Source organism: Glycine soja, chromosome 6 (assembly GCF_004193775.1).
Source record: "Glycine soja cultivar W05 chromosome 6, ASM419377v2, whole genome shotgun sequence".
Lineage (NCBI taxonomy): Eukaryota > Viridiplantae > Streptophyta > Magnoliopsida > Fabales > Fabaceae > Glycine > Glycine soja.
The window spans coordinates 12,944,046-12,961,519 of NC_041007.1; the positions used below are offsets into that span (position 1 = coordinate 12,944,046).

The 17,474-nt window shown below is 35.4% G+C and overlaps 1 protein-coding gene and 1 pseudogene across 2 annotated transcripts; both read left to right on the forward strand.

Annotated features, from left to right (window-relative positions):
• Nucleotides 1–3,824: 3,824 nt before the first annotated feature.
• LOC114415819 lies at nt 3,825–10,174 on the forward strand. The gene is made up of 10 exons (XM_028380678.1): nt 3,825–4,257; nt 4,483–4,580; nt 4,700–4,742; nt 5,315–5,397; nt 5,478–5,542; nt 8,072–8,127; nt 8,970–9,029; nt 9,273–9,305; nt 9,636–9,701; nt 9,788–10,174. The coding sequence occupies exons 1-10, from the start codon at nt 3,853–3,855 to the stop codon at nt 9,830–9,832; spliced, it is 954 nt and encodes a 317-aa protein (XP_028236479.1). The 5' UTR covers nt 3,825–3,852; the 3' UTR covers nt 9,833–10,174.
• A 113-nt stretch (nt 10,175–10,287) lies between these two features.
• Nucleotides 10,288–16,577, forward strand: LOC114415816 (annotated as a pseudogene). Its single transcript, XR_003667415.1, has 6 exons — nt 10,288–12,265; nt 13,571–13,844; nt 14,007–14,142; nt 14,659–14,869; nt 14,977–15,183; nt 15,868–16,577. The product of XR_003667415.1 is annotated as a probable glucan 1,3-alpha-glucosidase (transcript).
• Nucleotides 16,578–17,474: the final 897 nt, after the last annotated feature.

The window sequence follows — 17,474 nt, forward strand, 5'->3', positions numbered from 1 at the left end:
ACAACTGCTTTTTCCTTTTCCTTCTTTTTTCTTTTGATAGCTTAAAAATCATGAAAAAGAAGAAATTATATTTGTATAACAAATTGTACAATAAGATGTATAACAAAGAGAGAAAAAAGTTTAAAAATTGGAATATTATAATTGATGAATAAAAATAGATAAATACAATAAGTAAATTTTTATAAATTATTATATAAGTATCGCTTGTCAATTAAGAAAATATATTGTGGTGATTTTTTCCACCCACAATCATTCTTTCTGACTTACTAAAACCAAACTTAAACTTAGGAATCACACAGCGTGAGTTTACCTTATTAATTATATAATTAAAATAATATAATGCCTTTAGCAATTATATATTAATTAACTAAAAGAAACAAGTATAAACTAACCAAAAGCAAAAACAATAACAAATATTTTAAAATATTTACTATATTACAATCACCTTATTCTTATTCTTTTTCTTTCTTCTTCTTCCCTTCCTTTTTGGAGTTGTATTGGTGCCGACTGCCTCACTTTGCTTCTGCGGTTCTTTCCCTCTTTCCATGTTTATATACCCACCAATGTCATTTAAAAATTTAAATTGGGTGCAAGTAACGATGCACATTCACCTCCAACTTGCAAACTGCAATCACCCCATGTTTCTCTCTTACGATAAGTATAAATAAATAGTTATACATCCATACGGTCACACACAATTAAAAACGACTTTCAAACACCACCAATCTGTTTTCTCAATGATTGATAATCTGATATGCCACCTTTGTTAGGATATTTTGTTTTTTTATATAAAAAAAACTACATTTCAGGAACGAATTTTAGTGAGGATAAATTTTTTAAAATTTTCCTCGAAGTTTAACATATATTATTTATAAATTATTAAACTGATGTTTAATTTAATTAGATGAACTGTTATATATATATATATATAATTAATAATGTTACATAATGAAATTTTATTAATTAGAGAAGTATTAATTAATTGATAAATTGATAATTTATTAATTTAAACTTTGACGAGGATTTTTAATTTAGTGAATATAAATTTATCTTAAAGTATTAATACTTTGGATATATTAGACTGGATAGTAAATATTTCGCAAAAAAATATTAATTATTTCCAACAGTGTAAAATTGGTTCAAGAATAAAAATAGTTTCAACAAACTAATAAAAGCAACGTCTACAAAAATATTTATGATCATAAAAAATATTTAATGATTTAGTTGTCATAATAACGTAGATGACAAACACCTGCCGGATAATTCGAAATAATTTGATGAATGTCTAAAATATGTCCAAAATTTAGAAGAAGAAAAAAAAAAAGACTCCTACCCTAATCTTTAAGATTATTACACATAAATTAAAAACATTTAATGAAATTAAAAATTATTATATTTAAATTAAAATATTCTTATTTAATATTAATATATTATTTTTTGATATTCGCATCACTAACAGTGATAATAAGAATATATTTAAGAAAAATATTAATTATACTTTAAAATTCTAAATCATTAATTATTTAGATAAATCAAACATCTATAGTGGAGTAGTTTTATGAATTATTAAGAGTTTCTATGGCAATATGGGTTCTTGTTACACTTTTTGGGGCAAAGTTGTGTAAAGATGATCTTCTAATAAAAATGAACTAGCTAGAAAGTTATCCATTCATAATGTTTTGTTTCAGATAGATTTTAGTTGCTATTAAGATCCTGGACAATGAACTTGTTCAAATATCTTTCATCTCATTATTGTATTAACTAACTTATTTTTCATTGGTTATCCTCTCTGGCTCACACCTTTAGAGAGGCTAACAAGTGTCTAGATTTATTTGGCAAACTCAAGTCATCGTGGAGATTTGAACATGACCATTTTAGATTTTATTTTCCCCTTCCTTAACTCAACTCATCTTTGAGGATGCTAGAAGGCTTTCTTTCTCATGTTTGGTTGCGCACTTGCGTTGTAGTCTTGTTTTTTATATTAATAAAAAAAGAACAACCAAGAGCTAACAACTAATTGTGAGACATTATTTTGAGAAAAAAAAATTCAAGTATTTAACGACACTACATGTCTAGGACTTAAGAGTTCTAAATCACTTATTAAATTAGAACAATTGTATATCAATTGATACAATATTTCATGTGGTACATATTGATACTTATTAGAGTCAATATCAGAGAATCGTTGTGGTTACATCAACGCATGTCAAGTTGGTGGGAAATGTCTCTAGCAACTCCATGTCCCCCATAATGGACGAATCCAACAAAGTTAAAGACTTTCAATGTTGTTTGTCATCCAAGGAAAGCCCCTTCGATTAAGCATGTCTCTTGGCACCATCCCATTATGGGTTGGGTCAAGTGTAACATGGATGAGGTAGCTAAAGTCTCATCGAGTTTGGCTAGTTGTGGCAGAATATTTAGAAACCATCATGCAAGTATGTTGGGGTGTTTTGCTTTCAGCGTATCTATCAAACATGCTCCTTTTGTTGAGCTAATGACAATTGTCAAGGCCATTGAAATTGCTAATTGTAGGGTCTTGAATCATTTGTGGCCGGAATGCAATTCTTTGTTGGTGGTTAAAGTCTTCAAAGATGACAATTTAGTTCCATGGAAGTTGGGAAGCAGATGGTGAAATGCAGTTGTTATGCCTAAGTCTATGAATTTGATTGTAGGTCATATTTACCATGAGGGAAACACTCGTGCGGATAGGTTAGCTGCTTATGTTACTTTGCTTAACGATTTTTTGTGGTGAGACTATATCCTATGTGTCATTAATAGACTTTTTTTTGTAAAGAATAGACAAACTCTCTTCTACAAATTTAGGTAGAGTTTTAATTTATTCTCACCCGGGTTTTCGTTGTTTGCCTCCTATGATTTTTTCCTTGTTTGTTTCCTCTTCTCTATATATGGATTTTCTTTGTGCTGTTGTTTGTTGTGGTGACAATTGGTTGAAATCACAACAAACTTTTAGCCTTTAATTAATCCTCTATTTTACTAAAAAAAATCTCCAAAAATATATCCAAACAGGTAGTAGGATTTTCAAAAGATATTTTTTTCAGGCCATGTTTTTTTCACGGGAAAAGCTAAATAGGATTTTAATATCTTGGGTTTAAATGTAATTATAATTTTATGTAAATTAGTTGGAAATGTGTTTATTTCCAATATAAAAATAAATTTAAATTTAAATAAAATTTGAAACGACTTATTTATATAAGGTTTAATTGTAAATTTTATCATTTAATTTTTATTAATTTTCAAATTATGAGTTTAATTTTTATAAATTTTATCACATAAATTTTTAAATTTTACGTATTTTACCACCGCTAATGGTTTTTTTTATTACAAAATTAGGTGATTTTATAAAACTATAACCAAACTAGGTTATTTCAAAAATTATTTATTATATATATTTTACTTTTGAGTTGATGTAGAAAAACTAATTTGTATATCATTATAATCGCAAATCGACATAGAAAGTCACATACTTTGGATCGATTATCACTACACTCAATATACAAAAATCTAACAAAGTGATTTCTTACATCATTTTTTACCAATTTTAGTGGAAAAATACAGAAAATAAAAAAATTGAATGATAAACTTTACAAAAATATTAAAAGTTAAATAATAAAATTTGTGAAAGAAAATATCAATGATAAAATCTGTGAAATTATAAAAGTTTACTGGCCTTATAGTTATTAAATAATTTATAATAAGATAACAACGTGTTTTATTTTATATTATTCACGTATTTCAATTAAAACCATGAAATAATAATAATAAATAAAATCCATTAGAAGCTTATTGGCTTGCAGATATATACACGGGAATACGGGGCTGAAACGGGTGGGAATGTACTGTGCAACAGAAATGGTGGCACCAACCTTGAATGTTTTTCCTTCTTCTTCTCTAAGACTAAGACTCGAATTGCCCTCTCTTCTTCACTCGAAGCTCAAACAAGCACGCTTTCCGTTTCCGTCGTTCTCGCTTCAAAACCCTACCTTCCGTCCTGTTATCTGCAGAGCCTCCGAGTCACCCACCGTTCCACCTAAGAAGCGTTCCTCTAACAACAGAAACCCTAAAAACAACAGCAAAAAGAACAGTAAGAGTAACTCTGTCACTGTTGATTCCAACTCCATTTCCAATTCTTCTCTTCCGCCTCCTCTTCCCACGTCACTGCCCAAACCACCCACGGGATTCGTCGTAGACGAACGCGGTAAAGTTCTATCTGCTTCCAGAGACCGACTCGCCACTCTAGTGAGTTTTTCTTTTCCCTTTTTTTATTTTTATAAATTGAATGAAAATGTAATGTTTACAGAATATGAGGGTTTGCTTCCAAAATCTCTGTTATGGTTATGGACAAATTCTTGTGATTGTGCAATTTTGATAGGAAGGTTGTTGCCACTTTTAAAATTGGAATTTAGGGTTCGTTCTTGTTATGTTAATTCGGAGTGTGACGAATTATGAATGACTTGGTGACAGGTTGATCCGGCGAATAACCTTCCCTTAGAGTGTGTCGTAAGGAGAGAGTTCAAGAGTTCTCAAGGAGATGATTGTATGTTGCTCTGCCCCGCTGATATGTGAGTAAAAAGGTTTTTGCACTTGAACCTCTGTCCTTGAATGACTATGCCGGTAATCCAGAATTTTGTTGACCTTTGGTTTAATTATTACTCGACTAATTGTGGAATTTTTACTGCAGGCCTATCCAAATATTGAAGAACACGAGCGAAGGATGGTTGGATGTAAGTTTCCATTTTGCATCCCAAATCTCAGCTTGTTTGTGTATTCTTGATTTAGGAGTAAATTTTCTTAACCTATTCAATGAAACCTTTGAAAATGTGATCCACAATTAAATTTCACATGGACATGTGGTCTCATTTTATATTACAGCTTATAAGTCACTCTTGTCAAACCCCTGAACTAATTTTAAAATATCCACCAACTTTCATCAATAAAACCTTTTTGCTTATTATGGACCAAAAAAGATACTATTTCCCTTTTTATTTTTTGGTGAAGCTTCAATCCTAACTATTCCTGTGTCGTGTCGTGTTATTGCCAATTGTAATAGATAGTCCCACACCTAGAGAAATGCGGAGGGTTGTTTTAGGCTATTGACATCGAACTTCAAACTTTGTGGAATATTTATGAAATAGGCAGACAATTTGATTGTGTTTAAAACTTATTTTGACAAAACACAATGGCTTCCTTTGATTTGGTCCGTCCATGTAACTGACCCCACTTGGTGAGAAAAGGTTTTTGTTGTTTTGTGGTATTTGAATGCTTCATTCCAATTCATATTTTATTTGTTCTTTAGGTCAGTGATGAGGAACTTGAATCTATTCTGCCCTCTGCTGCTTATGCACTTGCCAAGATACGCTTGTATCTGGTTCATAGTGGGTATGTCTGTCTTTTATTATGGATTCAAAATGTCATAGAACTGTGTTTGGTCACTAAATATTTTTGTCTGTCCTTATTAGATACTGTTATACAGCTCGTGGTGGTTTTTGTTATTCAGAAGAGGACATATTTGACTTTCATACAGGCAAGAAATTCTTTGCTTGTTCTTTTTCTTACAATAGCTATGTCTTATATTTAGATTAACATGGAAAATATTCTAGTTCACAACATGGATGTTAATATCACAAATATTCTATAGTTTATGGGGGATGCTATTTAATCATGCAGTTTAGACTCTATCTATCTATAATTTTACGTCCAAAATCATAAAGAACGGCTGAGGGAAAGTTTAGTTGACTATCATGCCATGGCGTTAGGATCTTAGGCCCACAAACCTAAGGGACCAGGCCCAACTAATGGGGTTCTAGAGTTTTCTAACATGTGAGTAAGGTGTGATAAGCACCATTATGAATTTACATGTGGGAGGGATGCTACATGCACCACCCTCTAATACACAGCAGAAAACAGTTATGACTTATAAGACCTGTTAGATGTTAACTCATTGACAAGTGCATCAATTTGTCCAAGTAGTAAAGTAAAATGAAAGTTTGAGTGTCGAGTTCACAGGGACTTTGTTTGTACTCAGAGTTGTGTCTATCCAATTTTTAAGCAATTAATGAATTGATTCAAATATTTGTGATATGTAACATTAGAAGTAAATTGTCATAAACTTAAACTAATTATCTAGCACGTGCAAGGCAAGAAAAAACAAACAGTAGGAGCGATGAAGTGACGATTGATGCAGAATACAAATATGTTGGGACTTAGTTTACCGAAACTACTCTTAATGCAATGTTAATGATTTTTCTCTATTTAATATTATTCCAATTAGTACCTACATCTACTTATATACTCTAATCATGATTCCTCACACGAAAGAGTCTAATTTACCTAATTTCTCTCCTAATCTCTTAAGAGACAAACTAGTTAAATTGCATTATTAACGGAGATGCATACGACATGCTAAATAACACCATTTTTGTTACTAGAGATGAATTATTTAGATTCTCTTTTCCAGTTCTTAAGATATAAACATTTTTCAATGCCTAAACCCTAAAACATAGCATGAATATGGATGATCAAGCCACAAACATGAGACTAAACACATAAAAGAGACAATGAAGTTGAAATAACATTAAATAAATAGTAAGAGTCATTACATCAAGAGAGACTTACAATTGCAAAAAAGGGTGAAGAAGAGAGTGAAGAAAGTGGAGAAGAATGGAGATGAATGAATAATTTCTCCCCCCTTTTTCCTCACTTAAAATGCAGCCCTATTCTATTTTTTTCGCGACCTCGCGCTAAGCGCGATTGCGTGCTAAGCAAGGAGTAAGTGGTCTCGTGTTAAGCGCGCCTTTACGTGATATCGGACTTCTTCATATGACTTTTTCGCACTAAGCGAGTGCTGCCCGTTGGCGACTGTGTCGCGCTGAGTGAGATTCTCTAGACCTTCAACTTCTCTTCCAAGCTTTATTCTATGTTTCTACAAAAAATACACCACCAAAACAGTATAAATTTACTAGTTTAAGTACCTAATGGACAAAATTCAGATGGTGTTAAAATCCTAACAATTCGCACAAAAAGAAACAATAAAAGAGGAAAAATCCGGCAATTTTTCTGTGACTTAATTACTAAGTATACTTATGCATGAGAGTTATCATTAGAGAGCACACAACATAAATAGGTGCGATACTAGATACCCTCATTATCATGCTCAGTTGCTGAGATCTCGAGTCTCTCTTTGGCTTTAGGATTCCATAGAGGGATGTGTTTTCTAATGTGAACAGTTTGGATACATGATTATTGGAGCTTGGTCTTGTTGTTTGTTCATTTCTCTTTGCTTTTAAAGCCACCTTTCTGGTGAAGATATATCTTTCTCTTTGTTCTATTCCCTTCATCAACCCAGACATAATTTTTGGTTAATTGTTTTTCAAGGGAAGTTAATCTCCCCTTTAAATAAAAATGAGTTTGCTAGCATACAAGCATAAAAATTAAATGGAGCTGCTGAGGATTTATTTATTGCAGATCTGTTTATTCCTGTCTATTTTTGTGACATTTGTTTGGTTGCTGCTCAAGATAATAAATTCTCTTACAATCACGACTCATAGATATTAGCAGTATGTTTATTTTATTTACCCATTACTTTCACAATTGTCTATCTAGTTTTATCAAAACTAAATATATAGTTCTACCAAAAAAAAAACACATACTAAATATGTAGTAGGTTGTAAAACTGACAATTTTAAGATTTTAAAGATGACTTGTTTATCTCTTGTATTCAATCTTCACGTGGAAGTTGGGTCAAGAATTTCTGTTTGGTAAAAATATATCTTTCTTACATGCCTTTTCATCCATAAGAATTATGGCATGTCTTCTACTTCTACACTCATTCTTTCAATTGGTTTACTATAGTGTTTTTTTTATTTTGATATGGAGACCATACATGCTTTACATACTTAACTCCAATTTTCTATTCCCCTCCATTGCCATCTTTGATCTTATTAAATAGATTAAATAAAAGGGTAATGTGTAGGGAATGCTAAAGTGATAATATGCTGCATAACCATTTTAATTGCATTTCTGAAATTCATGGATGATGTTTCTCATTTTGCAGATAGTAAAGGTGATAGCTTGCCAACCGAAGGTGTAGAAATTGCACACTTCAGTCTGGTAATCTTGTTACCTTCAATTGCACAAATATGTTGTTGTATTTATGTTTTCTTTTGTAATGTTTATTCTTTTTATTTTTTTATTGGTCAATGTTAGTTGTTAATTTATTAGTTGTTGTTAGAGAGAGGGATTCGAACCCATGACCTCTTCCTCTCCCCTTTTCCCTTCAACCATCAAGCCAACCTTATAACTCCTTGTGATGTTTATTTTTAACAGAAGCATAACTTCCCAGTTATTATTTTCTTTTCTGGAGTTTGGATGTTTTGAGATTTTGTAGCTATTTGGGATAATTCTTTTGATTGTGGAGACTTTTTTATTCTTCACTAGTATGAACAGGATAATGAATGGCTTTCTGAAATGAATTTTGTAATTTTTATGCAGTAAGTATTCCATTTTTTAATTAGAGTGTTACCAACATCACATGGAATAATAAATAAGCAAACTTATGAAGGTGAACATACAAATGTGTTAGCTTGTAAAAGCCTCATCATAATGCTTGTTATAAAAATTTCTTTTGTATTTAACTATGTTTGTACCTAGTCTTTTGGATTAATCATTCACTACCAATACCTCGTTGACATCTGAAAGTAATTAAAAATCTTCTTATGCCAGTGGATGGTTGTGTGGTCCAATTCATGTTAGCTTTCCTTTCTGCTACAAATCAATAATTCAATATTGTTTATGGCTTCTTTTTTTGTTGTGTATATATAGTTAAGAGACATTTCTTGTCATCCAATTTATATTCTGCTAAAGTTAACCTCTAGGCTCTTGCTTGTGACTGACCTAATGTAGAAAAATATGGGCATTAAAATTTAGAGCTTATTTATATCAATTTGCTGCAGGAACAAGCACACTACATGATATATACACCATCCGATCCCCTTCTTTTTGTTGCTGTGAAGGTAAGCTTCCATATCATGTTTCTTAAAATAACTATTCCCTCTTTTGAACATTGGCAACACTTCATTTACCCATGACGTTTTCTCTCTTATCAAACTCATTTTATAGTTGACTTGACTGGAAACTGGTCAGAATACTTGCGTGAATTTACTATCGAAGTACTCTTGGTTCCTACAGTTTATCTGATTAGCATGTGAAACCAGTGTTCTAAAGCCAGAAATAATTAATTTAGCCATTTGCTGCAGGATCAGAATGGGGTGTTGCAAATTGCTGACGATGTAAGTTGACACTCATTACAGAATTTGATCACTATTTCCTTTCTCATCTCCCATGTGTTGCAGTTAATTTGCCAATTTCGTTTTCGCAAACAATTTAAAACTTCCTAACAACCTCAAACTGTCCATTTAGTCTAACCGTCCTTATTTTCTTTGCACTGCTGTATCCTATTTGTAGGGATGCACAATACACTCTCTCATTATCTATCTAATGTGTATCATAAGGTTTAATATCAATGTTAGTGCTTAGTGCCCAAGTATGGGGGAAGGGGGATACAAATTCTGATTTCATGATCACAAAAAGAGGTTGCTAATCTCAACTTTTATGAACAGGAACTGCTTGAGGATCCGGCTATCACTAGCGCTATAGATGAAGAGACTGAGTTTAATGCCTTGGTGGTATGTGGTTTTAGTCTTTCAAAGTGATGTTCCTTTTGGTTAAGTTTGACTCTTCATTTATGTGGTTTGTGTTGTCTTATACGCAGGAGGAAGAAGCTGCGCTCCTTGATTCACTCTTGGGTAAAAGATAACCCCATATTTACTTTTTTGCAGCAGAGCTGTCCCAGCTCCCAAGACCCACCGATGTTTTGCTTTTACGTGTTTGTTTGCATGTTGAAGAAAGAAGCTACTTTTTGTAACTTCTTCCTTAACGCAGATCAAAAGTTACCAAACATGAAGTTAGTATTTTTCCTCTGGAATGTCCCGTCTTGGTCTGTCTGCATATCAACAAGTATCTGGGGATAGAACGGCTCCTTTTGTCTATGTGATCAACTTTGTATGTATGCCTATGGCCTAGTTCTTGGAATTTAATTTTGATACACTGTAATGTAAAAAATACTATATTGTCAATCAATTAATTTCTTTTTTTAATATTATTTTAACACATTCTTTATTATTTAGTTGATTCTTTAAAAAATTAATCATATAATGAGAAATTTTCGTATTTCAAATTTCAAAAGAATAATATGCACCTGAGACGGCGTGGTCTTGACAAAAAGAAGCACGTCATCAACAAAGAAGAAGTGACATAACTACTCAATTTTTCCAATCTAGAACAAATAACTAAGGTGATAGAGGATTTCTTGTCTTATGCCTATCAGGAGAGTGGTGCATGAATAAGGACTCGCTCAAGTTAGCAACTTTATAATTCTTTCAAAATTTGTTGGAGTTATTGAGGCCACAGGGAGCTCATTAGATTCATTTTTTATGTGATTTTTATTATATTTGATCTTTTTTTATACGAGCATCAGTTGAGTTTATCATATTTTGACCATAATTTTTCTTGATTTGAATAGAACCGCCTCTTGTAAAAAAAAATAAAAAAATGAAGAAGAAACTTCCAATTGATTTTGGTCATCAATTCAATGGGTATATGGTCCTAAGTCAACAACTGCAGCAACCACAGTGAGAAGATGAGGAACGAAACGCTGCCTTTGATCTTTTTCCTCTTCCTATGTTCCCACCTCCACTCCGTCCTCTCATGGAAGAAAGAGGAGTTCCGAACCTGCCACCAAGCCCCATTCTGCAAGCGCGCCCAATCCCGCGCCCCGGGCTCCTCCTCCCTCATCGCCACCGAGATCACCATCTCCGACGGCGACCTCACCGCCAAACTCACCCCATAACACGATTCTCAATCCGAAGAAACCAAACCCTTGATCCTCACCCTCTCCGTCCACCAACTCGGCATCCTCCGCCTCAAGATCGACGAGGACCCCTCCCTCTCCCCTCCCAAGAAACGCTTCGAGGTCCCCGACGTCGTCGTTTCGGAGTTCCCCTCCACCAAGCTCTGGCTCCCCCGAGTTTCCTCCGAAAAAAACGGCGCCTACTCCTCCGTCTACCTCTCCGACGGCCACTCCGCCGTCCTCCGCCACGACCCCTTCGAGCTCTTCGTCCGCGACGACTCCTCCGGCGACCGCGTCATCTCCCTCAACTCCCATGGCCTCTTCGACTTCGAGCAGCTCAAACACAAATCCGAAGACGATAACTGGGAAGAACAATTCCGCTCCCACACCGACCGTAGACCCTACGGCCCCCAATCCGTATCCTTCGACGTATCTTTCTACGGCGCCGATTACGTATACGGCATCCCTGAACGGGCCGCCAGCCTCGCCCTAAAGCCCACCAGAGGCCCAAACGTCGACGAATCGGAACCCTACCGTCTCTTCAACTTGGACGTCTTTGAGTACATTCACGATTCCCCTTTTGGCCTCTACGGTTCAATTCCCTTCATGGTTTCTCACGGGAAAACCAGGGGTAGTTCCGGGTTTTTCTGGCTCAACGCCGCGGAGATGCAGATTGACGTTCTTGCCCCTGGCTGGGACGCCGAGTCTGGCATTGTGCTTCCTTCTCATAGAATCGACACGTTTTGGATGAGCGAAGCTGGTGTTGTGGATGCCTTCTTTTTCATCGGTCCAAACCCTAAGGATGTGTTGATGCAGTACACGGCGGTGACGGGAACTCCGGCAATGCCACAGCTGTTTTCGATTGCTTACCACCAGTGCCGGTGGAATTACCGCGATGAGGAGGATGTTGAGCATGTGGATTCCAAGTTTGATGAGTTGGATATTCCTTATGATGTGTTGTGGCTTGACATTGAGCACACTGATGGAAAGAGGTATTTTACTTGGGATAGGGCTCTTTTCCCGCACCCTGAGGAGATGCAGAGGAAGTTGGCTTCTAAAGGGAGGCACATGGTGACTATTGTGGATCCTCACATTAAGAGAGATGACAATTTTCATTTGCACAAGGAAGCGTCGCAGAAGGGGTATTATGTTAAGGATGCCAGTGGGAATGACTTTGATGGCTGGTGCTGGCCAGGTTCTTCGTCGTATCCGGATACTTTGAACCCAGAAATTATGTCCTGGTGGGCTGATAAGTCTGCTTACCAGAATTATGAGGGTTCAACGCCTTCGCTTTACATATGGAATGACATGAATGAACCTTCCGTCTTCAATGGGCCAGAGGTATGTATGTCTATTCTTTCATGCATTCGTTTTTCTCTCTTTTAGTTTCCTTGTTTTGATTGTGATTGGGAAGTTGGGATGTGCCTTTTCAATGTTTTTGAGGCACTTCAAAAACAGAACATAAATTGTGTGCTTGAAGGAAGAAACTCAATATCACCATCCATTTTCATGATAATTGTTGGAGATCCCACATCTAATAGTGATAAGACCATAATAGTGTATATAGTGGGAGGCAACCCTCACCTTACAAGCCGGTTTTGTAGGGTTGAGTTAGGCCTGAACTCATATTGTAAGATGGTTTAGAGCCTATCCTAACGATCTGTTGTTGGGCCTATCATGCCATCCACAGATGTCCAGTCCTGCAAACTTCATGCTCAAGATGTTTAGTCCTCGGCGTGAGGGGTGTGTGTTGGAGATCCCACATCAACTAGTGATAAGGCCATAATAGTGTATATAAGTGGGGGACAACCCTCACCTTAGAAGCTAGTTTTGTAGGGTTGAGTTAGGCCCAAATTCACATTCCAAGAATAATTATTAATGATATGCATTAGGATCTTATGAGCTTCTAAAATGATGTAAGATTTGTAATAATTCAGCACAATATTGATTTCTAATCATCAATGGCCTCATAATTTAGGATTAACTCTTAAACAAGTGTTATCTCTTAACACATAAAGCCCGACACATGATAAAAATACATATATCTAGATTAGTAGAGATCAATGGCATGATCATCCAACTTATCAGTCACACCACCATCATCATTCATATCGTTTATTGGTTGTGGCACCAGTGCACCACAATGATAGCTTGCCTGTTGTATAAAAGTGCACTTAAGGAGAAGGAGGAGGATGGGAGTATGATGAATAAAAATAGAACTTCCTCAACTATGGGAAGATTCCACCAATGCACGATCTCATAATATGAGGGAGAATCCAAAATTTGTCTGAGTCCTAGTGAAGCCAAACCAGCATTGATTAATAGATCTGAAAAAAATGTCTAAAGAGGGAGTAGCTGACTAAAATTGTTAGAGATCCTGGCAATGTGCTGTAATTGTTACTGTAATCCAACCAATGTCTGGCTGCTGTTATCTTTTGTTACTTGTGAGTCCTTGTTTTCCATGATGTCTATTTTATATGCTTTAAAATCTTATGTCACTTGAGAAGCAGAGTCGGGATCCATGGATTCCATGTGATCCACATGTTTAGTGTGCTTTTGTAACATGCCCCTTAAGTTTTTCTTATACTTATAATGCCCACATGGAGATAGGGAAACTGAAGATATGTTTTCATGCATTGTATCCAGGTGACAATGCCTAGAGATGTTATACACTATGGAGGCGTGGAACATCGGGAGTTGCACAATGCCTATGGATATTACTTCCACATGGCGACAGCTAATGGGCTACTGAAGCGGGGTGAGGGGAATGACAGGCCATTTGTTTTATCAAGAGCATTATTTGCTGGAAGTCAAAGGTATGGAGCAGTATGGACTGGGGATAACACTGCTGATTGGGATCACCTAAGAGTTTCTATCCCAATGGTTTTGACCCTTGGTCTTACTGGGATGCCATTCTCTGGTGGGTATTGTCCTTCTCAAGATGTATTTATTATTTCATCATTCTTTTCTTTGCATATTCAGGGTCAATCAAAATACTTATTTACATGAGTTAGGAAAATCCGCCCCCCCCCCCCCCCTCTTTTGTTCATATGATCTTATTCTTATCTCGTGCATAATGCAGGTGCTGATGTTGGTGGATATTTTGGGAATCCTGAACCTGAATTATTGGTTCGCTGGTATCAGCTAGGAGCTTACTATCCTTTCTTTAGGGCCCATGCTCATTAGGACACAAAAAGACGAGAACCATGGTTGTTTGGGTAGGACTGCTTTTACTTGAAGATTTCTGTCCCAAAGTTGAAATATCACAGGTTTTTTGGGTACTCCTTTCATATTATACTTATTCACCAACAATTGAACAGTAATTCTTTTACCGCTCTTTTCTTTGTTTAAGAGCTGATTGCCTCTAAAAAGACATTGAAACGTTTTTCAAGAGGATGATGTTTATTAAATCAGGCTAATCTCTATCAAGGGATGAAGCTTTCCACAGAAATACTATGCAAATCTTAGATGTAAATGAAGTGGAGCTAAATTCTATATCTATATTATATATTATTTTATAACTGCAAATTAGTATCACACAGACACTTGATCACTGAAATTGACAATAACTCCATGTGACATCTCCCCCACATGCATGGGCTTATTGAGTCGCAATACCGGTTGAATTTATAAAAAATGAATTTGATGCATATACACTAAAAGTATCTATTGTGTGTCTTGATTATCATAGGATTTGTCAACATCATAAATTGATTGTCTTTTTAATATTGCAGAGAACGAAATACAGAATTGATTAAGGATGCAATACATGTTCGTTATGCACTTCTCCCGTATTTCTACACATTATTCAGGGAGGCTAACACTACTGGTGTTCCCGTGGTCCGTCCATTGTGGATGGAATTCCCATCTGATGAAGCTACTTTTAGCAATGATGAAGCTTTCATGGTTGGGAGCAGTCTTTTAGTGCAAGGGATCTATACTGAGGTGTTTTAATCAGTTTCCGTATACGTATATATGTTTTCCTTCTGCAAAACCATATCCTTCTTTTGTGGTCCTTAACTAAAGCTTTTATAATGCTATGTTGCTGGCAGCGAGCTAAGCATGCATCGGTCCATTTGCCTGGAAAAGAATCCTGGTATGACCTAAGAACTGGAACTGTGTACAAAGGAGGGGTGACACATAAGTTGGAGGTTACAGAGGAGAGCATTCCCGCTTTCCAGAGAGCTGGAACCATTATTGCAAGGAAAGACCGGTTTCGACAAAGTTCCACTCAGATGGCAAATGATCCCTATACTCTGGTATGTGTTCATGTTGATTTGCTGCAATTCTTGTGCATATGATTGAGTGCCAGATGTGTCTCATGGAACATATTTCTTGCCTTTTCTGTTATTTTACTAGGTCTTAGACTATTGTCTTTGTATTCAAGCCCTTTGCAGTCATACATATTATAATAAATTTTATGCTAGTTAGCTACTCATGCTCCTTGGAATCGGGCCATCTGCAGGCCCTCTTTGAACATTGAAGTACATGTTGAGCAAATATATTGCATTTTAATATGTGTTCCCTACCTATCTATGGTTTTGAACTAAGATGTTGAATGGGTATGTGTGCAATTGTGCTTTTTGTCTATTTTATTCTATGATGAGGAGGATGTGTGTAGTACTACCAAAAAACTGAATGACTTTATGCTTTGCAAGAATAAGTTGCATGTTTGCATGCGTGTGAATCCATTCAAGAATAAATCTAATCTCATTTGTCCATTTTCATGGGTTATACCTGATGAGTTTATCAAAAACATGTGGATATTGACTATTTGAGTAACCTGATTTGTTTGCATTCTCCAACCAAAAAATGGGAGCCAGTAAGATTGAGACAGTGAGTTGGGAAATGTGGCGTGGCTTTGCCTTCGTAACTATTGACAGTAAAGGAAAGTAGACAACAAGTTTACTCCATGATAATTGTTATGGCTTTCTTTTTGACAGGTTATAGCTTTGAATAGTTCCCAAGAAGCTGAGGGTGAACTCTACATTGATGATGGCAGCAGCTTTAATTTTCTGCAAGGGGGCTATATCCATAGACGATTTATTTTCTCGAATGGGAAACTTACTTCTATAGACCTGGCACCTGCTTCCGGTAGCAAGGGGCGTTATCCATCAGATGCTTTCATTGAGAGGATTATCCTGCTGGGACATGCTCCTGGCTCAAAAAATGCACTCGTTGAGCCATCAAATCAAAAGGTTGATATTGAACTTCGTCCCCTTTGGGTTCTAAGAGCTCATTCACCAGCTGTCACGACCATACGTAGACCTAATGTTTGGGTTGCAGAAGACTGGACTATAACAGTTATATAAACATTTCTGGTTTGCGGGGGGAATTTAATGTTCCATGCTACTGCCAGTGCAAAACGAGATTTTGTTTCTGTAGTTGAGTTGATATGAAGTTCAACTGCAAAGTTGGGGCAAGAGGAAAGAAAATCATTAGTTTTGAAGAATGCATCATATGCACCAACGCAGTTTGAGCGGTTTATTTAATGTATAGGACACGATGACTCAAAAGATTAACATTTGGAAGTTGTGATTCCATTGTTGTATACAGGAATTATTTTGATAAGGATAAATTTGTATCGTCTGGAATGGTCTGTGTCTTGCGAAAAGTTTATGTGATGAATGCAATAACTTTAGTCGTTAGTTTATATAGGCTGCAAAATCTAATTAATCATTTATGAATATTTTTTATATAATTGAACAAATTCACCGAAGTTGCGTGAGTATGTGCATAATGCCACCGGGACTGCCCAAACGGATGAATTTGGACGATTTTTTACTGGGTCATAATCAAATGTACAGTTTAGATAAAGATAAATGGTTGCTTGCTATTCCTTGAAGGAAAAACAATTTCAAATTTGGATATTATAAGGAAAATGTGAAATTACTAGGCAGCCGTCTTAGACCTCTAGTGATTTAAGATTTCTTCACACACACAAATTGTTGGTTATAAATTTTAAAATTTTATTTGTCATTATTAACATTATATAACTTGAAAATATATATTGCCGTAGAGTATTTAATAAATCTCGTTACTTATTTAAAAATTTGTAGGAGAAATTATTTTCTATTTATTTTGAACTAAAAAAAATCACATTAAAATGAATATAAAGCTTAAATTTCATTAAAATGATATGTAGAAATATAGCATTTTGATGAAAATATAGTAATAATTGATAAATTCACACATTCAGTGTCCATGCATTATTTTTCTTACTTTTCCGTTGTCCGTGTACAGAAAACTTTCAAGTTTCACCAAACCAAACCCCATTTCTCAGTTGATTTTTTTTTCTTCATTTTTGGGTATACCTTCAGATAGTTGTGACTAGCATTTTTGGTTAAAAAATAGTAAGTGAGAATTATTATTTTCCCACTCAGTTCGAAAATCAAATTTAGTGTTTCACTTAACTTTTCTTTGAGTTCCGCACCTCTGCATTACTTCAAGGTTTGACAAGAACAAGAACATTGACACTAAATGTGCATAAACAAGGATCAACCAAAAAGAAGGGGAAGCAGGTTCGGGTGATGGATTCTTCTCACACTTG